At 48.5% G+C, this 22,801-nt stretch overlaps 3 protein-coding genes across 4 annotated transcripts; 2 read left to right on the top strand and 1 right to left on the bottom strand.

Moving 5' to 3' along the window:
• Positions 1–1,491: 1,491 nt before the first annotated feature.
• On the bottom strand, positions 1,492–9,109 carry LOC128721382 (uncharacterized). Its single transcript, XM_053815135.1, has 9 exons — positions 5,075–9,109; positions 4,006–4,229; positions 3,624–3,931; positions 2,971–3,559; positions 2,590–2,793; positions 2,331–2,510; positions 1,919–2,258; positions 1,652–1,815; positions 1,492–1,591 (listed from the first exon to the last, which is right to left on the bottom strand). The coding sequence occupies exons 1-9, from the start codon at positions 9,107–9,109 to the stop codon at positions 1,492–1,494; spliced, it is 6,144 nt and encodes a 2,047-aa protein (XP_053671110.1).
• Positions 9,110–13,837: 4,728 nt separating this feature from the next.
• LOC128720044 (fasciculation and elongation protein zeta-2) lies at positions 13,838–17,321 on the top strand. Its single transcript, XM_053813689.1, has 5 exons — positions 13,838–14,349; positions 16,303–16,661; positions 16,734–16,982; positions 17,075–17,161; positions 17,239–17,321. Exons 1-5 carry the CDS (start codon positions 13,838–13,840, stop codon positions 17,319–17,321), a joined length of 1,290 nt encoding a protein of 429 aa, XP_053669664.1.
• Positions 17,322–20,979: 3,658 nt separating this feature from the next.
• LOC128731819 (argininosuccinate synthase) lies at positions 20,980–22,514 on the top strand. Of its 2 annotated transcripts, none has more exons than XM_053824962.1 (3): positions 20,980–22,073; positions 22,150–22,256; positions 22,326–22,514. In XM_053824962.1, the coding sequence occupies exons 1-3, from the start codon at positions 21,005–21,007 to the stop codon at positions 22,422–22,424; spliced, it is 1,275 nt and encodes a 424-aa protein (XP_053680937.1). In that variant the 5' UTR covers positions 20,980–21,004; the 3' UTR covers positions 22,425–22,514. The 2 variants fall into 2 exon arrangements, with proteins under 2 accessions (XP_053680937.1, XP_053680938.1); XM_053824963.1 differs by having other exon boundaries at positions 20,980–22,102; positions 22,170–22,256.
• Positions 22,515–22,801: the final 287 nt, after the last annotated feature.

The following is a 22,801-nucleotide window of genomic DNA, read 5'->3' as shown; positions in this document are numbered from 1 at the left end:
TGAAAAAAAACCTTTCAAGGAACTGCAATGTACGGTGGATCGAATAATCGTGGCACAGTTGGATAATGATTATAAAAAATAAAGATAAACTAACTTTGAACTAGCCCAGAATCGCACGTTTCCATGGCTTTGGTATCATAGCGCTACAGAGGCCCTTCTAATTTACAGCCTTCTACTACTTAAACGATTGAATCTATGTGTGAGTACGAGTTGCAAATATCCTGCAAACACGCAATCAACTAGCATAAAAATTAAAATAAAGAAAAACAAACAAAATTGAACCCTCGAAATAAATTACGCGCAAGTACGCGAGAGTGGTGATGGTATAAAATTTAATGTGATTAGAATAGTTTTCCTTGGTATAATTTTACGAAAGAATTATGCAGCCAAAATTGATCTAAACTAAAACAAACAAACAAAATTATGGTAATAAAAAGGTCTCACAGTTCCAGGAAAAAAAACCCCAATGGCTTTCGCGCGCTGCCTCCGCGGTGTTCGCTTCATCCAGCGAGACATCTTCCCCGCATTAGTCTAAATATATGGCATCTAACACATATGTACAATACCTGATTCGTCCTGAGTGCTCCTCGACACACGCGAATCGTTGCTTGTCTACTAAATCATGCTAAGTTACAAATTCGAAAAATAAAATAACGTAAACGCTCACACAAACACCTCCGCATGCTGGAACGTGGCACGCATAAACTACACTATAAATTGCTTGACTGACTATCATTGATTAGATTCGATTGAACCTGATTGATTTTGATTAAAAGAAAAACAGCATTCGCCACGGAGGAGTTCGCTTGCGATCCACTGTTGCCTAGCTTTTAAAATAAAAAGCAACGTTTGCCGTCCGCTTTCGATACATTTCTTTCCAAGCCCATTGGAGTGTCCGCTTTCCCCGTACAAACGCAAACGCAATCCCTGCAAAATGGCTGAACTACTTTAACTGATCAAAAGAAATCCAACCAAATAATCCTTTCTGCTGGTACTTCGGTGCCGCGCTACACTACTCTCTTATACGAACAAATCCCTCATACGGCTTATGATATGGCATGCTACTAACTCTTCTACACCCGCTCTCTCTGTCCCCCTTTTTCACTAGTTTTTGGTACAATTTCGATTCACACTGACATTTTGCTAACTTCCCGCCTCAGATACAATCCATCGCTAACGAACAATGATCAATTTGTACATGTGCGTTTGCATCCTCTTGGGGGAAAAGAAGTACGCGCACTTTTCCGCGCTATATCCTGGATCTCGTTACAAATCCACAAATCTTACCTAAGCACAAATAGGAAAAGGAATTCAATAAATACTACAGCATCTTCTCGCGGTCGCCGTCTAGCCCTGTGCTTAAATATCAATAAGCCATCACACTTCCGGTAGCGGTACACGATCGCTTTGCATCGTCATCGTTGGACCGTGGGGTGTGATGTTGTTGTGTTTTACTATAAATTGTTCCCCTTCCACCGGAGAAGCCTCTCGTTACTCTGTGGTAGCGTTACGGTAACGACATTTTCCCGTATTGCATCGACACTGTAGGGTGCCTTTCTTTACCATCCAAAACTTTTCACCATAATCAAAGCTGAAACAAGACACAAAATGAATACAACCCGAGTTTATAAAATGACGAACTTGGGCTTACCAGATTTCCTCCTGAGCCTCAATGTCGCGACAGGCGAACAGGGCCACCCGCGGCAATTGTTGATCTTGGTGATCATAATACACGGACACCGGTGAAACGTTCGGTTGGCAGGAATGGTTGAAAAATCGACTCACATTCCCGTAAGCGCTGGCATCGATGCAGTACTAAAAAGAGAAATTTGCAGTTGTAGAACGATAACACCCACCATTAGCACTTCGGTTCGCTATAAGTCTCTCCCGGTTCAGCGCAACCGGACCGTCTACTTACGCCGACACCAAGATCGAAGAGGTAGCTATCGTCATCCCTGTGGTTGGCGACCTCGTCCGTTAGCAGCTCGCCGACGTACTCGATCAGAAAGCTGCCCTTCGGGATGGGTAGCAGCGTTCGTACGCCCCATGCCTTGCCGGGAATATAGTGCAGCTGCAGCGGTACATCCAGACCGTGTTGAACGACCCGATTCCGACACAGCCGCTGGTTGCAGTCACACGAATCACCACACTCGACGATGGTTGGTGGGTCCAGGTAATTGAAGTCACTCACCAGCCGGCCATCGTTCGTGTACCAGGTTTGCTCAGCGCAAAGACACTCTGATTCGCCCGACGTACAACTACAGCACGCGAAAAGAAACACAAAATTAACCCCTTGCTGAACGACAACCTCCGGCAAACAACGGTCTCACCTGTCTTTGCACGAGCAAACGCGCATATTGCGAACATCCGTCTCCAGTTGGATGCGACAGTTGATCTTGACATTGCGCTGGACGTACTTGAACTGTGGCATTGCATGCTGCCGATCTATACCGGCCCTGGTATAGTAAACAACCTGTACCGGATAGCGTTCCCGGCCATTAGAAATGTCACTAAAAATGTATGCAACAAGCAGAAAAGACACAAATGAAACCCTCGTCAGATGCTAGGATGCCATCCTCCCAACCGTACCTGCAGAGAACGTGCATTTCTTTCATGTTCTTCGACAGGCTGCGCATTTTTAAATTTGCAGCTATGATGTCCGCACATTCGCTGTTCCGATTCTCAATTATGTCCTGGGGCAGTTCATTGGCAGTGTTACGGATACTGAGGGATGCTCCTTGGGCCAGCAGCACGACACAAATGTCAGCGTGCCCCTGGCGGCAAGCAATGTGACTGAAATGCAAACACAGATTATTAACGTTCGGGAGTGGTGTGATAGAGCAAGCGACGAAACTGAAGTGTACGAAAGTCAATTCCGTGTGCACGTATTACTGCAAGCACATCCCCATGCAGAACGGAACTACGTCCGATCAGCAATCGTCCTTTTTGTGAGGTGTCCTGCATACTTACAGTGGCGTCTCTCCGCTAGTATTCTGCATGTTCGGATTGCAGCCTTTGGTCATGAGCAGGTACAGCGTATCGGAACACCCGGACAGCGATGCCCAGTGCAGCGAGGTGTTATTCTCCCGGTCGCACACGTTCACGTCGGCACCGATCTCAATCAGCTGCTGGACAGTCTGCTTGTAGCGGTTCTCGGCAGCCCACGCCAACGCCGTCCAGTGGCCGTTATCGATCGCGTTCACGAACGCCATCAGTTCCCGGGCAGTGAGGCGCTTCCGGGCGCAGTCTAGTATCGTGCGCACGGTTTCGTGCTGCCCGTGTTTGGCCGCCAAGTGAAGCACGGTCATACCATACGGGCCTTTGAGTGTGGCATCGGCACCGCTATCCAGCAGCAGCTTTACGATGTCACTCTTCGCGCCCAGCACAGCACACATTACCGCTGTGTGGAGCTCCCGATCGACGATGTTGAGATAATCGGTCGTCCGAGCTCGGCACATGATCAAGTAGGCCATCGCTAGTGTGCCATAATTGGACACCACGTGCAGGCAGGTACCGTAGCGAAACTCCCGAAACCGTGTCTCGATGTCAAATCCGGATGCTGGAAAACAATGACGAAATGTGAGGTTAGTAAGCGGACGCTTTCGGTACACACGGCCACTTACTAATGATCTCCGACACACGTGAATCATCCACCCTCGTGCAAACGGCATGCGAGAAATCTTTCGGCGTAAAACGACTTTTCGTTCCGGCGGCATTGTCCTTCGCCGTGCTGCTCCTGGCGCTGACTCCATCTCCTGAGACCGCAGTATTAGCACTCAACCGGTTGTGATCCGTGGTGGAAAGCATGTTCTTCACGCTGCTCGGTACAAGCGACTCCACGGTTGCACGGAAACTCTCGTGTGCGCTTTTGGAACCACTCCCACCGTCGGTGTTGTTCCCGCGTTTTGCAACCGTCATTTTGGCAGGTTTCCTGTAAAAAAAAGCGGATCAACAAGGATCAATTAAAGGGATGAGCATTCATTCAGGCGGCTCACAATGACTTACACAATGCTCTTGCGCGACGGCAGCAGTACTGGAGGCGTTGTTAGCTGGATGTTCACCTGGATCTCGCCGTTTGGACATTCCTGGCTGCAATGGGGACACTTGAGTACCAGCGTTGGCGCGGTATGATCACTCGGTCGAGCCGGATTGTACGGAGTATTAAGCGTGTACTTCTCCGCACAGTGCGGATGGAAGAGGTGCGCATTTTTGCACATCGCAAAATTACCCTGTTTGGGGTGGAAATGAAACGTATATGAATCTCCGTGGTCGTGGGAGGGAATAAACTCCATAAAAGCTAACAATCAGATACCACACCCGAGTGTTATCTGACTCCTGCAACAAAAAATATGTAGGTAAGGTATCGTCTATCGCTCCGGAAACAATCCGTAAGAAAAAAATCGCAAGCTGCAATTTGCCCACAATAAGACGTCTGTTGTGTGCAAAAGCACAAAAATGAATAACCTATATGAATGCTCCTCTCATGAATTGTTCCAAACCCTAAGCAAAAGCCAGCAATGCAAATGCTCCCAGCACAATTCTAATTATAAACCCCAGAGAAACTGCTCCTCGGGGCGCCCTTTTCGAAGGCTTGTTTGTTGCTGCCGATTACTCATCGCTAAAATGCGATAAATGGCGGTGGTGCAAAACTGAACTCAGGCTTGCGAATGATCGGCCTATCGGAACGGATTGCGGATTCTAGAGCGAGGGAATGCTTCCCCTCTCCCACATTTCGCTCGTTTCCTGCTCCAGCAACTCAATTACTGGCGGGTCATAAAGTGTATCATGCGAGAAATTGATTTCGCCTTCTGTGTTGTGAGTGATTTTTTTGTTTCTTCCGAGACTATTTTGGTATCGCGCGCTATTTTTACTCCAACTAGAAGTGCTAATAAGCAAGTAAGAATCTGGCCAAACTATAGTTCAAACTGGATTAACTTCCTATCCGGTTGCTCGCTTTGAAGTGATCCGACAGCAGCGAAACAACAACAAAAAATACGCTTCCTTTTCAATCTTTCCTGCACCATTTTGGCACTCAAAGAATTACGATCAAATGTGAACATGGTCCGGGAATTACCTGTGTACAGAACCATCCACACACGGTGCAACATCCGTGATCTTCCAGGCGTTTCCGGTGCATATTGCACAGCAGCTGGAAGCTCACCGTGGCACTCGGCCTCAGCATATTCAGCGGATCATTCGCCAGCTCGTTGCAGCACCCAATCTGTTGGCCATCGATGTCATCCACCGCGGTGCAGAACCCACTTCCGATCGTACTCGCGACAAAAATGTCCGACTTTTGCGTGCAAAGACAAACCAACGCCACTTTCGAGGCCGCAGAGGGCACCACCGATAGACCGCCACCGGTTGTTTGACGAACTGGCGGGGAACTGACACTAGGTCGTTTTTCCAGCACAATTTCCAAACTGGGTGAAGTAGCGCTTACAACCGAACCCGTGCCAGCCTGCACGGAACGAACACGCTGCTGGTGATGGTGGCCACTTTTCGAGCTATCCTTCGTACGGGATTGTGACCATCCACTGGGTTGGGCCACCGGAGTGGGACGTGTCGGTATGAGCGTAACCTCACATCCGAGTCGTTGTAGTGACCGCTGCAGCTGTTCCGTTTCGCGGTCTTTCGCGGTGGAACTGACGACTGCCGTGGATGATGCTGATGGTCTTGCGCCCACGGTTGTCATCGCTGCCGGTAGAACAACGGCCGCCGACGTTCGACGAGCGGTATTGGCCACCGTCCGGGTGTGGGCAGATTTGCCACCTTGCCGAATCTGCGCGTTACCAGTCTGACGACCCATATTAACTCCTGCTCTGGGAACTCCCACCAACGGCAATGCACCGGCGGAGGATGTCTTCGTCCGAGTTGGCGGATGTTCCAGCAGACTTTCCGGTTTGCGTAGGCGTAACGTTACGCTCGGTTTGCCGACTGTGCCGATCTTTTGTGGTGGGACAAAATCCGCCTCACTGCCACTGGATTCTGACTCACCAGCGGACAGCTCGACGTCGGAGGTTTTGGCATCGGAACCGTTCCGAAGCTGGTGCTGGTGAGCACCACGACGTTGCAGTCCCAGGGCAAGCAGGTGTTTTTCCTTCAACTTTCCCAACCGCTTTAACTGACGACGGTTGAGCTTGCGATTTTCCTCCGGTGATCGATTCACACCCAGACGCATCATTCGCACCTCCTGCAGGAACGTCTGCACATCCGGGCACGGACGGGTGGGAACAGGTGCGGTCACATTCATCGATGGTCTTCCCACACGCCGACCAGCACCATCCGCCCGACCCGTTTGACGACTAGAGGAAGACGATTCGGCGGGTTTTCGGCCAGATGCCGGTTGCTGAACCATGCTAGACGCATTCTCCGGTCCACTTCCTTCGTTGGAGAACACCCGTTTGGCCGTTTTCGGTGCGGGCAGTGTCACCGACACGAGCGTAACATCCTCACTGGAACTCCCGATCGTGGTGCAGCTGGCAACGGACACTCCGTTCGGTTCTCGGGCGTTTTTGCGAGGTTTTCCCGGTTCCTCATCGCGATTGCGTTCCACAACCGGCTCGCTTTCTTCGGGTATTGTAGCTGAGGCCGGAAGTTCGGAGGCGATAATAATCCGACCGTTATTGTGCTGCTCGAAACCCTGGCGCAGTTCCTCGTTCGCCAGGATCTTCGCTGACAGCTTGATCGGACGTGACAGTCGACCCTGGGAGTCGACTTTATCACGTCGCGCTAGAGCCGACGCCAGGATACCGTCACTGCCGTCCCGTGACTGTCTTGCCGCTCGTTTGTACGGATGATGCGGCACCTTTTCGGCGGGTGCTCCTCCGGACGCTGTCGACGCACCGGATGTTCCGTCGGGATGGATTGGGTTTTTTCGCTTTCTGCCACGACGGTTCTGTACTGGCGGTTGGACTGGGGGTTGTTGTTGCTCCTGTTGCACCTGAACCGGTTGTTTGGTGTCTCCGGGATCGCTTTCGTCCGGTTCCAATGGAAAACCCGAGCGACTTGTACGGCGCACCACACCCGACCCTACCGCATCATCGCGTGACGCCGCTTTTTCGCTCACTGGACCCAGCGCGGCCGGATCCTGGCTCAAGCGCTTTCTACCACGGCGACCGGCGATCGTTTTGTCCGCATCCTGATCCGGTGCTTCATTCGAATCCTCCAGTGAAACCTTCACCGTCTCCGAAGCGCGACGTGTCAACACGGCCGGTCCATTTCCCAGCGGTTTGCTTCGTAGGCTTCGGTCTGATTTCAACCCCGAGGATCGTGGTCCTGGTTTGCTCTCTCCAGTCACACCGATCGTGGCGCGTTTCTTGGCACCGACTACCTCGTCCGGTTGTGGTTCTTCCTTCACGACGATCACCGCTGGTACGCTGGCATTCTCTCCATTCGCCTTCCCATCACCAGGCGATCCCGACGACTCCTTCCGGATGCGCTGTGATCGCCGCTGAGAATGCGTCACAGCAGCCGCTGCCACTGGAGGGGATCCATTCGCGGTGGAATTAGTCGTCTTTTTGCTGCGTGTTGTCCTTCCGGCCGAGCGCGATCGTTCCGTCGATCCTGCATCGACCCCACCATCGTCACTCCCCGCCGTGCCTGTCCCCCCATCGTGTTCAACGATGGGCATTTTCTCGTTTCCATCGACCAGGTCGAACTTTTCCTCCTCCTTTTCCCCACTCGCCAGCCGGATCCGGTCCTCCTTCGGTGTTGCGTTGTGGTTTGCTTTCAGTGTGTCGGAAAACTTCACTTCCTTACGATCGCCTTCGACGGTGTCTTGTGCTGCAGCATCCTGCCGCTGCTCCTGAGCTTCTTTTGGCTGAAATTTTTCTTCCTCAATTTCGTGAACATTCTCTGTGGCCTCCATCGGATCGACAGTGTTGCGTTTCTTTTCCCTTTCACCTTCTGATGCGGGGTTTAAATCGTCCTTTGGCGCTGCCGGCACCAAACTACCGGATGTTGACGCCTCCAATGGCACAACGATTGCTTCCCCTTCCTGTAACTCCATATCCTCCTCATCGTCTTCATCTTCTTTCGAAGTTTCCGCCAATTCGACCACCTCCTCCGCACTGTCTGTGGTGATGATGAGAACGTCATCCTCATCGTCATCAACATCGTCATCGTCCAGCGTTGGTATGGTTTCAACTTCCGTGATCCTTTCGATCGATTTCTCTCTACCCTCGCCTGTAGTAACACCATCACCCATTCCGGAAGTGATTGTTTTCTCAGTCATGACTCGATCAGTCCGCCGTGTCTCCTCCACCAGCTTCGGCGCGGTACCCGCAACATCGATCGTTGGTACCGACGGAAGTGGTTCATCCACGTCGTACTTGGCAGGAAGCAGTGCCAGATCGTTCGAGTGCGTCTTTCCGGAGGAAAATGCTGACGGACTCGCGCTAGCACTGCAACTGTATGGCACATCCAGCGAGGATTTACTGTCCAGCTCCTCCTCCTGCACGGTGGAGCTCGTCTCCTGCCCAGCCCGCTGCTCTCCACCCACCATCGTCGAAGGGGAGAGCTTGCGATCGGCCATTTCCATGTCTTCCGATCCACCGAGCTCGCGTGATCCCATCACAATTTCCGGCGTACTTTTCAGCTCGTCCGCTTCCACCTCCACCAGTTGGCTCAATGCGAGCGCTTCCTGCAACTCCTCCCCACTGATGTCCTTCGCGATTTCGATCTCAATGTCGTCCTCATCCGCAACCTCGGGCGTGAGATTCGTGCGATCCTCCGTAGGCGATCTGCTTCCTTCGTAATCGACCTCGTTGTCGTCGTCCTCGTGCGATTCGTCGGCGGCGCTGTCCTTGCTGTCAATCCCACCAATCCTTCCGGCTGTTTGGTGCCGCTGGCCGTTGGATGTGCCTCCACCACCGCTAGGACCTCCACCGGAGACACTTTTGCGACCGTTGGCAGGAGTGTTGCGGACACCGGCTCCACTTGCTCCTCCACCAGCTGCCTGTACACGGGTGCGGGACGCAAACTGATTATTCTTAAGGGCGCGCCACTTGAGCGTTTCGTCCATCGAGATTTCCTCCTTCTTCGGGATGGCCGTCTCCTGGTTGAAGGCGGACGACATTTGATTGAGCAAATCGCCGATGAAATCCATCGTTTGCGTGTCCTCGGGTGGAATGTTCGGCGTGACGGCGGCGTTGGGGACCAGACGGAATCAGCAGCTCCACCCCGCGCGTTTGTTCAACCCTTCCCGATCCTCGCCAATTGTTTATGTTGTGTGTTTTATCTCTTCCTCTATCTGTCTCTCTCTCTTTCTCTCTCCCGCTCACTCAGCTACCACTATTTCTCCCCCCTTTCGTGAATTAGTTTAAAGAATTTTCTTCACTCTTCACCACACTTCTCCTCTCGCCCTTTTGGAGGTTTTGCCCCCGTACCTCCGTACCACGCCCTCCCTGAAAGAGGGACTCACTTAATTCAACTGGAACACTTTCATTTTGCTCTTAATACACTCGCGCGTGCACCTGGCCCAATGGGAGTGCTGCATAAACGCAAAAAACAACCGCGGATCGATCGATCGAACGTAAGCGTCATCCCATGGTTCCGCAAGGACCACAGTTCCCGTGCACGAGCCCGATCTCGAGAAGCGAAGCCAGCAACACAAACGCAACACAATTTCCACGGCTAGGCACGGTTGTTGCTAGGGCGCACCAATTGATGCCCGTATTTTGCACTCGTTCACGATCGTAAGCACTTTAAGTGTGCATATTACCAGGGCACCAGCTTCTTTTCGGCAGAATCACGAACACTACACACGGCGCATGCATGAACTTCACAACGGATTACACCTGCGCTGGTATGGAAGAAATGTGCATCTCTGCATTCGCAACCGCACTATGTGTCGCTTAGCAAACAAGAGAACAAAAAGGGCAAATAATTAGTACACTGCACGGGCATGTTCGAGCCTCGCTAAATAACAAAAAAAAAGGATCCACAATGCCCACTAACCCCGTCTAGTGTGCACAGCCATGCAGCAGCAGAACAACAAGGTTCAAGTGTCAAAAGGAGCACACTCCGGGGTTGGTGCACTATTGCACTATTGCACTTTTGCACCCCCAAAGAGATCGCCCAAACAACCCGCGAAGAATTCGAAGAAGGCACCGAAATGTCCACCCTCATCAACCCGAAATTGAAAGCACAACCGGGCGGGCAGCATTAATCGTAGTACTTCTGCATCGATCGACGGACCGCTGGCATACCGTTCATACACGCGCAGCACAGATTCCCTTCTTTCGATTAGGTAAATATGGTTCGCGGTCGCGTGAAATAGCACACACGCGGCCATGCTGATAAACCCCACGGAAAACGAACAGTACGGTGTGCTTGCGGCCCTCGCACAACACCTTAAGCACGCACACACCGACAGGCGGGTGCCAGCAGCCAGCAGCCGAAGCAGCAACACCAACAGCAACAGCAACAGCAGCAGCAGCAGCAGCACATAGATGAATGTCGGTCGCGCACTGCTGAAGAACGTCAGGAGAGCAAGCAGAATGAAGGGACGAACGCAAAAAAAAGAAGAAAAAAAACACCCATCCCGCGCCTGCTGCGTGCAGCGGTGAGCTTTGGATTTTTCTTTTTCATCTTCTCATCGTTCCCAGGCGTTCCCCCGTGTGTGCGCTTTCGATTTCATTCAGGCGGGCAGTTTTCACTTCTTGCAGCTGGACGCATTCTGTAACCGGGCCCAGCTTACGTCCCCAGCACCAACAGTCATGGCCTGCTGCTGCTACTCTTATTGTTGTTGCTTCTGAGTGCTGGCAAAAGCATATCCTGCTCGTTTCTATTGTGCTTCGTGGTGCATGGGGATCGAATTTGCCCCGGCAGCATAAAATATGCGATTGCTGCATCCTGCTATCCTGCACGCCTGCCTACACCACCCGGCCCACCCTCCACGAACGGGGGCCGGAGACAAGCGAAGAGATGATTTTTCTTCTTCGAGCTAACGTCACAACACAACACGTCACACGACGTTCTCCGCATGAATCCTTTGCTCCCCGTTTCACCCCCCGGATAGATGTTCGTACGATCGTCACGTATTTTTTCGGGACACCATCCATCTTTTGAAGGACCGTGTCAGCAACGCCAACCGCGGAGGACGGAAGGAAGCCAGCACTGCTTGCCAGCGCACACACACACACACACGCGTACACACGGACGCACGCACGCACGCCCTACTGTGTCAGCTAACGCAGCATATCACCATCGAAAATGCCAATTTGCTCTCATGCACACACGGTGTTTTCTCGATAATACATTATCAACGCCACGGGCGCCATCGCCAAGCACAGTAACACTACCGAGAATGTGATGCTAACGCAATATCGCGACTCGCCCCAGCAGAAGGGTTTTCTTGGACTGTGTGCTGCTGCTGCTGCTGCTGTTGTCGCCTATGCGGCGGCTAATCGATTGATCCTCAACCGAAACTCACGACATCTTCTTTCCGCGGAGACGACCGAACCGAGTGTCCCGTGTCGCGTGTTCCGAGTGTGGCAAAGGCTCAGTTGGATGAAAATTTTCCTCCACTACTGGCACGGGGCGTAATAATTATGCGTCTTACGATGGGATGTATGGCAGCCGCTGTTCGAGACCACTCACAGCACAACACTCGCGATCCGCACCATCTCTCCACAATGCATCGACACAACGCGACTCTCGCGGTCCTCACCTATTGCTTCCACACACAAAAAAAAACCCACACACTCTGCCGCCCGCCGCAACCCGACGAACAACATTGAGCCTGCCTACTATTCTTTCTGCACCCAGCAGCTCTCTCGGTGTGCCTTCCGGTGTGTGTCAAGCAAAAAAGGGAAGTGTTGCTGCGCGCTTCTTCTGCTTCTTTTCACTGGCTCGCTGGGCTGCCAGTCGCTTGCGTGCTCGCTCGCACGCGCGTCGAGTCGCACCAGGGTATGCGCGCTGCGCTGCTCTCACTGCAAGGGCCCAGCATAGCCCACACGGCGAACGCACGCACACTACTCTCGGCGGTAGTCCTCCGCTGCAAAAGCGCACTTTTTATGCTGAAGACTGCTAGCGCGATCGATGTGCATTTCGGCGGGTTGCAACCGTACCGATCCGCGGGTGTTTCGTTTTTGGAAGCACCTCCGTCGTACAGGAACTTTTTTGCAGGCAGAGCTATGGCTGGGGCGGAGTATTTACTTGCTTTTCTGTCGCCTCGATCTATGCTTGTGATCCGCTTGAATGATATGGGCTTGACGTTCTCGAAGGAAGAATCATAAAAAAAGTACATTTGTCCAATTTGGGTTTTTTTCTTTGTTGTACCCATTTGGAATGGAATAAATTTTAGAAACTTTCATCAGAATGATTTTCCCATCTAATCACATTTTTAACTTGAATCGCTGGGCATTTCATGAGAGATGTTGGTTCATGGCCCACAGTCATTTGCGTTGTTTGTTTTAATTATGTTTTTATTTGTTGTAATTTTCGTATTTTGATTTTATATCTGCTTTCCTATTTTAGTACATTAATAGTGGAAATTCTGGTCTTTTTGTTAACTACAACTTGTGCCATGCCGTTTACTATTTCGCCGGCCAGTATTACCTAAAACATTAACAAACGCTACAACATTTATGACAATAAAGGGGTTTTCATTAAACGGTGATAAAGATTTCATAATGCTCATTTATGTTGCTCTGCTTGATATTTGTGGTATTTTTGTTGGTAGATAGTGACGAACCGAATAGTTTTTTTTAGTAAACAGCCTTGTTATTGTCAGTCTATGCTTTCGTTTTCTTTCCTATTGTTTATGTTAATCATTTCACTACTCTCGTAGCTAACATTTGCACGCTGATTAGGGTATGTCCTTAAGGTTGGTTCAGCAGGTCGTTTATTCGTAGCACAAAGGTGTAGTTGATTAAGATCGCCATAAGCATCTCATCTAGCTTTTTTTTACGAATTATTTTTCATGAAATTATAGACGATTGCCTTACAACCTACCCGTTTGAGTGTTGGCCAGTACAAAAAATTATACTCAAAGGATATTACGAGAAGAAAATACGCGCTATTTTTTTTACATAGAATGGAAAATAAATAATTTATTACTTCAATGAAACTACTATGTGTAAATGTTAAAAATCCGTCAAACGGCCAATACCAAAATGCAGTGAATGCACTCCATCTCTTTGAGCTCAAAATACTCAGCAATTTTGCTGAGCGCGGGCAGCTGTCACGTGGTTAGGAAGCACTTCGACACTACCAAGCGTAAACGCAAACGCATTGCTTCGCGAATGCAGCATTAGGTGGGCTGGGGGTGTATTCAGTAGGGTTTGGTGCAAAATTTTCAACACGCAGGAAGGCGAACAACACACCGCGGTGCTTCGATATCGACCGACCGACCGACATAGCGATTTTCGTCGCGGCGTAATCGTTGCTGGTGGTGCTTTGTTTTGCGGAATCTGCTGGTCGAAGCTACGTCGGTTCGTTCGGTGCTGGTGTTTTGGGTGCTGCGTGTCGGAAAATCTGGTCGCCACCACCGTATTGATACGCAAAAGAGTGCACAGCGCAAAGAAGCGAAAAAGGAAAGGGTGGTGCGTGCAAAGGTGTGTGCTGGAGAGAAAGCTCGGTGGCGCGCGGTGCAGAGTTCACCCTACGGAAGGAAAACGAGTGTTGTGATTTTTCCATCCCCTTTTCGTTCGCTGCCTCTCTCTCGTTCGTAATTTTGGTGCATTTCGTTTTCCACGGGTTGTTGAGTGCGAAATTACTATTGGTGCTCTGCTCATACTACGCTCATAAACACCCCAGTGCAGCAGTGTGCCGTTCCCTGGTAGTACCCTTCCAGCCCGCGAGTGAGTAGTTTTGCGCAATAAAAAAAGTGATGCGGGACTTGGCTAATAAGATGGCCGAACTCAAATTCGAGGCACCCCTGGCACAGTTTGAGGAGAGCGACGAGTGGGGCCCGGTCGAGTACCAGTCGTCGAATGTGGCCACCACCAACGGCAAGGCCGCGGCCGTCACCATCAGCGACAGCCTGAATCTGAACAATCTAAAAGAGTCGCTCCGTTCCGTTGACGGCAACCAGCAGCAGCAGCACCAGAAAGAGGATGATCTGAACGAGCTGAACGATAACCTGCTGCTCGGGGACGATATGCTGCGCGGGGCAGATACGACGAACGGTGGTGGAACCGCCGCGAACAACAACAACAACATTAAGCTCGGACCGATCAAGGACAATATCGACTTTGCGGAAGCGTTCACCGGCAGCCTGGAGGATCTCGTCAACACATTCGATGAGAAAATCACGAAATGCTTCGGAAACTACGAGCAGTCGGTCGAGGAGCTAGCCCCGGTGCAAGTTCGCACACAAGAGGAAATCATGAACGAGTGCCAGTAAGTCCAGACCTTCTTTCAGTCCGTATTCACGGATCTTTTTGCGATACCGCTTTCGAGGGTGGAAACGAGACGCGTGTAATGGGAGAAAATTAGTCATCAGTTTAATTTTATTTCCCGACCAAGGCGCGTCATCACGCGCAATCAACCGTGGTCTCTTTTTCGCCCCATGGTGCACGCTGCCAAAGGCTTCCCTTTTTATTGTTTTTGCCTCTGTCAAATTAAGATTTCTCGCGGAAACGATGACCCCAATGGAAGAAAGCATTAGAGAAGATCAATCTCGTCTATTTAGGCCGCCCCCATCCCCGTGTCATTAAATGGCCTACCAAAATTGCCCTCAGTAAAAGGTACCGCAGCTCTCACACGACATCAGGAAACGCTATAGAGTGTAGAAAAAAAAACGGAAAAAAAGCAAGAGAGAGCATAGATATAAAAAGAGAGATGGTTCGCGCACGAACAACACGAAAGAAGGGCACACAAAAACCTTTTGCAAACAATTTCGAACACATCGCTGGTTGGGGGATGAGATGATGCGGCTGTTTGTTGTTTTTCTTTTCTTCTCACGGGCAACACACGATTTCCCAGCCCCCAAATGCCGTAAGTTTTCCGCTGTCAAACGGTAACAACAAACACACGCACCATCCTGTGCCCCTGTCGTATCCTTTTTGAAAATCGATATTCTCCGAATGCTCTCGCTCGATGGTAATTTGTTCTCTGTGTTGGATAGTATCGACAAAATCTGATAATGCTACTATTTTTGTACAATGTTGATGCACACGGCGGCACGAAACGAACGCGAATGTGCATAACAATGACGCTTGCAAGTCGGTTATGGTGCGCCTGTATCTTCGTACACATTTATGTAATCCACGAAAACTCCCAGCCCCGGTAATACCTAGCATGTAAGCTGTACGGGAACAATTGTACCATCTACCCACGACATAAGTTGTTGATTGAGGTGGGAAAATGATCGGCATAAGCATTGCCCCGGAGTAGTTGAGAGGTTGAGTAACATCTTCAAACTCAGGATGCCCAAGGTTCTGCTTGTTCTCGTTTACAAATTGATTTTGAATGAATTTTCTTCTGCCGCACAACTTGCAGGAATCGTATGAGTGCGTTTTTGTACGTGCTATTTAAAGGTTAATTAACGTTGAATAAAACACTAGGCTATTACTTTTACGGTCACAGGAAACAATCGATCGAATGCAATGTGAGTACGCTGTTCGTTACGGTGCATGTAACTAACATGTGGCGTTCCGGTAATGAGTCATGTTACACGTAAAACTAAACAACCCGCATAGTTGGTCGGGATTTTAAATGCCATAAGGGGGCTCGCGACAAGCCCACGACATTGGAAGCGAAACGTGGAAAGGATTAGCGATAGGAATAGCACTAAAAAAAGGAAAGGAACTAAGCCGTACCATCAAAAGCATCGCCGACCTTGAATCGCTAGTGGTGCTACAGCGCCAGGATGTTGGCGAATGCCATTCAGGAAAACGTATGACCGATACAGAGAGAACAGAACATTTTGAGAACGGGGACCTAGTTTCGCTGGCGTATGCCATCGTCACATTTGTCGATACGACAACCTACGATAGTGCATGAAGCACGGTGCACAGGCCATAGATAACACTTGTTGGGCCCAATATAACTTCATGAACAATAGTCCTTTTTTGCATTATCCTGATTTTTCTATAGAATGTTGAAAAACATATCCTTGACTTTTGACCGAGTTAGCTCGATGTATGGCTCTCAACGGCTGTAGGAAAGAAATGCCTTTCAGTCACCTGTCCATGCATATATCTTTTTTTGTTTCATGTTTCTTTACATATGTAGGCTTATAATATGTTTAAGAAAATTAAAAAAGCAGCATAAATTTATCCTTTCATACGGCAAGCGACAGATGCATTGAATATTGAAATCACACTCTATTCCCTTTTTTGCACCATCCAGGATGTGGTGGACGATTACCGGCAACTTTGGGAATATTCTGCCGATCGACTGGTCAAAAACGTACGCCCGACAGATGCACGTACCGGCGTTGAACCTTGGTATGCGCAAACCCGGCACCCCCGACGATGAACTGCTCCAGGATCTCAGCTCGGAGGACGAGGCGGTTGCGAATGATCTCGACATGCACGCGCTTATACTGGGTGGGCTGCACGCGGACAACGAACCTATCAAAACGGCGGATGAAGTGATCAAGGAGATCGACGACATCATGGATGAGACCGGTTCGGAGGATGGCCAGCTCGAAAACGAGGTGATCGAGAAGGCGAAGGAAGTACTTGGATCACCGTTGTACGAAGAAAGTAAGCGCTCAGGACCGGCCGGCTAGTTTTATTTTTCCTCATAGCACTGATTCCTATACGTTTTTTTTATAGAGCTGCGTGCCCTTTCGATCACGCAGTTGAACGAGCTGTACATGGAGATGGAGGTGCTGATTCGCGAGTTCTCCGAGACGCTCATTTCAGAACTGGCCCTGCGGGATGAGCTTGAGTACGAGAAGGAGCTGAAGAACACGTTCATTTCCCTACTGCTGGCTGTGCAGAACCGTCGCCGCCAGTACCATGTGGAAAAGAAAAAGGGTAAGGCCGGCGGCAAGGGTTCTGCTGGTACCATCAACAGCTCAGGTCAGTATAAGATTATCCGTACTTGTAACAAAAACTATCCAATCCTTGCTTTAGTGCATCCAATGATTAATCCAATGACTGATTTCTCGCAGGTATGGACCCGAAGTATCTCACCACAGTCATTCCCTACCAGTTGAACAGCACCCCAGATAATCAAACGCTACAAGTATTGATTAAAAGTAGGTGTACCCATCGAAAGGACGTCAAAAACGAGCAAACTTTACTCATTTCGATCGCCGTTTTCGTTCCATTTCAGTTCTGAAAGCTATCAATGAAGACAGTCCAACCGTTCCTACGCTGTTGACGGACTACATTCTGAAAGTGCTGTGTCCGACGTAAGCGCCCAGGTGGCATCGCACGCGTCAGGCAGCGATCGCATCCCTCCCATGACGCTGGTACATGTATTTGATGTGAAAGGTGTTGTGTAGGTAATTTGTACGATTTCAACGCTCTCATATGCTAGAATAATAGAACCTTGATAAGAAACCACAAACAAAACTAATCTAACTTCGGAATCAAGCGCAAAGTTTATAGGTCTACCGTAGAGGAATACGCTCGGTTGCAATTTACGCTGCAAGCCTGGGCCGCAATGCTATTTATTAGTGTGTAATAGTTAAGTGAACCTCCGGTGGACACTGGTCTCCGGTTGCGAACGATCGTTCTCTACGTTGGTGCAGATCATATATTTATTGCTTATTCCTTTTTTTTCAACCTCGGACTGCGTCGGAAATAATGACGCATGTCATAATTTTCATTTAAAAAAACGAGGAAATAGAAAACTAGCATTTGGTGATTGTTTGAACAAAGCAAATAACGAGACGTGACCGATACTCCTCTAAGTTGACGAGCAAAGTGAAAATACTCTACTAATTTATACTGATTTCCGACAAGCAAGATATGGTACAAGACACTGATGCAGCAAACCCGATCGAGAAACTCAGCTGATCTACACGTTCAAGAATAATTTTGCACCGAAACCCGACGGCAAATCATTCGCGATACGGGCAATACGCAAATAGTGTAACATTCCATTACTGCTCCCGAGTCCGCTGGAAAAAGGGGATCGAAGTTGTGTTTGATCGTGCCCAAAGGAAATGGCTGTATCAATGTTTCGGATGCAAATCGTATCTGCATTTTGCGCAGATGCATGACGAAAGAAGTATAACATATTGCCATCAGTTAGACTGGGAACACAAAATGCAGAAAGAAGAAGAAAAAGAACAATATGATGCGAGGATATAAGTCCCCTCCAAAGGGTCATTATGGAGCGCCCTTTTTTTTCGAGAGTCTATTTCTTCAGATTACGCTAGTCATACATTGAAGCACGGCCAAATGGCAAACAGCGCGCCAGAAGTCACACGACGTGTGTGTCTGCTAACGTAAAGTGTTCGTTTAATTTTAATTAGCTGTTTTTGTTTTGTTCCACTTACACTAGTTCCTTTTTTCTGTTGATTATAGCTGAGTACTATCGGTTTCAGTTGAGCAATACTAGTTATTTAGAGAGAACGAGTCAAGTAGATAATAAAGGGGACAAGCCTATTTGATGTTAATTTACGTAAACGCCGAAGAGGGGGACTCTTTTTTACCATTCATGCGAAGGATATGATCCTGATCGGATAGTACTGGTCCGGATAAGATTGGGCATTCCTGTTGTCTAATCAATCCTTGCTCGCGCTCGTTCGAAATTCTCAACGTATGTCCTGCCTGCGTTATAAGACGTCACTTTATACAGCCACTGCAATGCCGGTCGGAGAAACGTATGCATATTATATATTCTCGCATGGTAGAAATACAACTATGAAATGCCATATATTTTGATTATTATTATTTTTTTATCAAAGATATAAATACGCTTCGAAGACATGTTTCGCGCACTCTCTGTAGCTTGCGAGAATTGTATAGTAGAATTCTCTCACACACTAAAGAAAAATAAATGAATTGATTATAAGTGCGTGTTTTGTGTAGAATGCAGCAAAACCACAAAAAAAATTAATACGGTGAAAACAAGATGGTCAACAAGAAAGCTACAGGATGGCAGGATCAGTAGAAAGGATATATGCGCGCACGCTCATAGGCCGTCGAGTCTAACATTATGGTGGGGATGCGTTTTACCAGCAATGTGCTCCATTTTGTTTCGGGTCCAAGCGGTTCAACTTCTCTCATCCTGTCCATCTTACAAGCCTTGGGTACTGATTCTCTTTGCACTAGAGGCCTGGTGTCCTCAGACAATTTGTTTTGCTTATATTTGAATCACCGCTTACACAGATGGTTGCTAAATGTACAAGGGCAACCGATCCGTATATGCTGTTGTAAATTTTGTAGCTTGTTGTAGATCCTGTTTCGATATCCTGTAAGAAGAAGAAAAGAAAAACGAAAAACACTCATACAAAATAGACAGACACAGTTAGTTCTTTCTCTAGTAGCTCTTAATTTATTCTTCTCTTGCTGCTGAGATTGCAATCGCATGAACGAACCGTTTAACAACGTAAAGCTGTTGAACAAGAGAAGAGTAACAGAGCAAAAAGCAGATCCCGGTGGGCTTGGGCGGCTCCCTACGCACTGGGACGAAGTAGATCTAGAGTAACGTTTTTACATGGCTTAATTTTAAAATACCTTTCCAACTTGTTGACACTGATAAGCTTCTGGTAAGCCTTGCGTTACAATTGAACGCACCACGCAGTAAAAAGGCGAAAATAATAAGAAACTTAAGGACTCACAAAAGCAAAGCAAAACCAAACGTTACGAAAATTGATATCACAATAGTACGATGGCTCCTCACTCCCATTGGCAGGAGGCGCGCATCGTTCATGGAGAGGCAGCATCTCACTCGCTAAATAACAAAATAGCAATAGATAATGAAATTATCTCGTTCGTACAAGCGGCGTAGGGGATTTGGTACAAACAAAATCAAGCCCCCCTTCCATCCCCAGTAAACCGACCGCGTCAAACCAACTATCAGCAACCTTTGCAGGAGGGCAACATGAGATGTTCAATTCTAGAGGAAAGCATAATAAATTGATTGAAGAACGCGAACAAGAAATGCAATCTAATGCAATAGAAACGAACGGTGCAATAGGATAGGGTATAGCAACAAAGAGGTTCTAAGTGGAAGGATGGTAGAAGAGATATATTAAACCGGAAACGGAAGCTACCGAAAAATTGCAAACAAATAAAAAGTCCGACACAGTACACGGATACATGCGGTCGATTAGACGGGAGGAGTACAGTGAGTGTTCAGTGAAATTTAACACGCGCCAAGAATTGTAAGAAAAAAACAACAACAACATACTACACATTTATTGGGCAAATAAAACTGCTTAAAATAAACCACACGTGTACGTTGACGCGAGTATTATTTTAATAACTATATATATATATATATATATATATATATATATATATATATATATATATATATATATATATATATATATATATATATATATATATATATATATATATATATATATATATATATATATATATATATATATATATATATAATATAGTATATTTTAAAAACTATATATATATATACGAGTATAACTTATTTTTGAGCGAGAAACGTCCCACCACGAGATGCTGTACAGTGCGCTACAACGCCATTCAACGCCATCGAAGAAGGATGATGAAAGGACATCATTTGGTGCGCTTTCGGCATGGCACACTTTGCTGGCACCTGAGTCGTTTGACGCTGTTTGTGTCTCGTACAAGTTTGTCCCACGGCGCTACTCGATTGTACGTCTCAGGAAGTGGGGTTAGAGATCAGCAAAACACTACCGTACGAGGCGATAATCTGATCCTCGCAATTGGCGTTCGATGGGGGGCTTGCGTGATTTCGGCGAACACAAGTGCACAGGGGATCAGGTCGCATTATCAGCCCGACAAACTCGCTGGCACCGCAGATTTGCCACAGTGTCCCGCCGATTGCTGACTAGATCGGTCTCGGCTCAAGGAACACCAGATCATCAGATCGTTGTGTAGTTGTAGCACCAGTAACTGCTCGCTTCGGTTCGGAGACCATGGGCAAGGAAAAGGTCCTGCTGGCCTACTCGGGCGGGCTGGACACGAGCTGCATCCTGAAATGGCTGCTGGAGCAGCAGTACGAAGTGATCTGCTTTATGGCGGACGTCGGCCAAACGGAGGACTTCGCAGCGGCCCGCGAAAAAGCACTCAAAATCGGCGCCACCGACGTGGTGGTGAAGGACATGAAAGATTTCTTCGTCGAGAAGTTCGTCTGGCCAGCGGTGCAGATGGGGCTGATCTACGAGGATCGCTACCTGCTCGGGACGTCGCTGGCAAGGCCCTGCATTTCGAAGGGCCTCATGGATGTGGCGATCCAGCGAGGATGCGGTTACATTTCGCACGGTGCCACCGGCAAGGGGAACGACCAGATCCGGTTCGAGCTAAGCTGTTACGCACTCAACCCAGCGATCCGCGTTATCGCACCGTGGCGAATGGATGCCTTCTGCGAGCGATTCCAGGGCCGATCGGATCTGTTGGAGTACGCTAAGCGCTCGAATGTCCCAGTCAGTGCCACGCCGAAGGCTCCCTGGTCCATGGACGCCAACATCATGCACGTGAGCTACGAATCGGGTATCCTTGAGGATCCGTCAGTTGCCGCCCCGGAGGATCTGTATCAGCTGACGCAATCGCCAACTCGTGCCCCCGACACTCCGACGGTTTGCGAAATCGTGTTCAAGGCGGGTCTTCCGGTCCGTGTCAACGAGCTGGTGAGCGGCCGTACAATGGAGAAACCCCTCGATATACTGACCTTCTTGAACAAGGCCGGTGGGGAACACGGCGTAGGTCGGATCGACATTGTCGAGAACCGGTACGTTGGGTTGAAGTCTCGTGGCGTTTACGAGACACCCGGTGCGACCGTGCTACATTGCGCCCATCGTGACCTGGAGGTTTACTGTCTTGACCGAGAGGTACTACGCGTGAAGAAGTATCTTGCCGATCGGATGGCGGACTACGTGTACAATGGTTACTGGTACGCGCCTGAAGCCGAGTACGTCCGGAAATGCATCATTGAATCGCAGAAGCACGTGTCCGGCAAGGTGGTGGTGGAGATGTTTAAAGGACACGGTAGGCATCACCAAAGTCTAGCACGATCGGTGATATAGAATAATTGGTGTTTGATTTTTGCATGTTTTGCCTACAGTTATGGTTACCTCTCGCGAGTCGATCAACTCCGTCTACAACCAGGAGCTGGCGTCGATGGAGGTGCATGGTAATTTTACGCCTCATTCTGCGACAGGGTTCATAGAGGTAAAACTAGACGGACTTACAATGCAAACGATCAGAAATTTCTGGATATATCCATATCTCTACTTGCAGATCAACGCGGTGCGGTTAAGGGAACATCACCGGGTGTTCGGGACAGCCAATATGACGAAACATTTCTCGCGGACGGAATCTGATATGAAACTTATTTGATCGCTGAATCTGATCACTACATGTATACTGCATATCTGAATATATATCTAAATAGATATCTAAATGATGTTTTAATGTTCCTCAAAATACAATCTGCAGAATTGAAAATCCTTTTCGGTATTTCTTTTCTTTTCTCGGAGCTGCATTCATGTTTTAATAATTTTTGAATTCAGATGAGCAATTATGTACAATAGAAGCGTGTACAAGCGTGAATTGACTGCAAACTACCTTATTTTGGATATTTGTATTACTATAGCCGGGATTGAGGGATTTCAATATTTGAATTACAATCAAATAACTATAAAAAAATGAAATTATTAGGCATAGAATGAATTTGAATTTGAGAAAGCTAATGTAAACGTCAAGGCCTCCTTCAA

Source organism: Anopheles nili, chromosome 2 (assembly GCF_943737925.1).
Source record: "Anopheles nili chromosome 2, idAnoNiliSN_F5_01, whole genome shotgun sequence".
NCBI classification, from domain to species: domain Eukaryota; kingdom Metazoa; phylum Arthropoda; class Insecta; order Diptera; family Culicidae; genus Anopheles; species Anopheles nili.
This window is presented reverse-complemented; position numbering and strand designations above follow the sequence as displayed.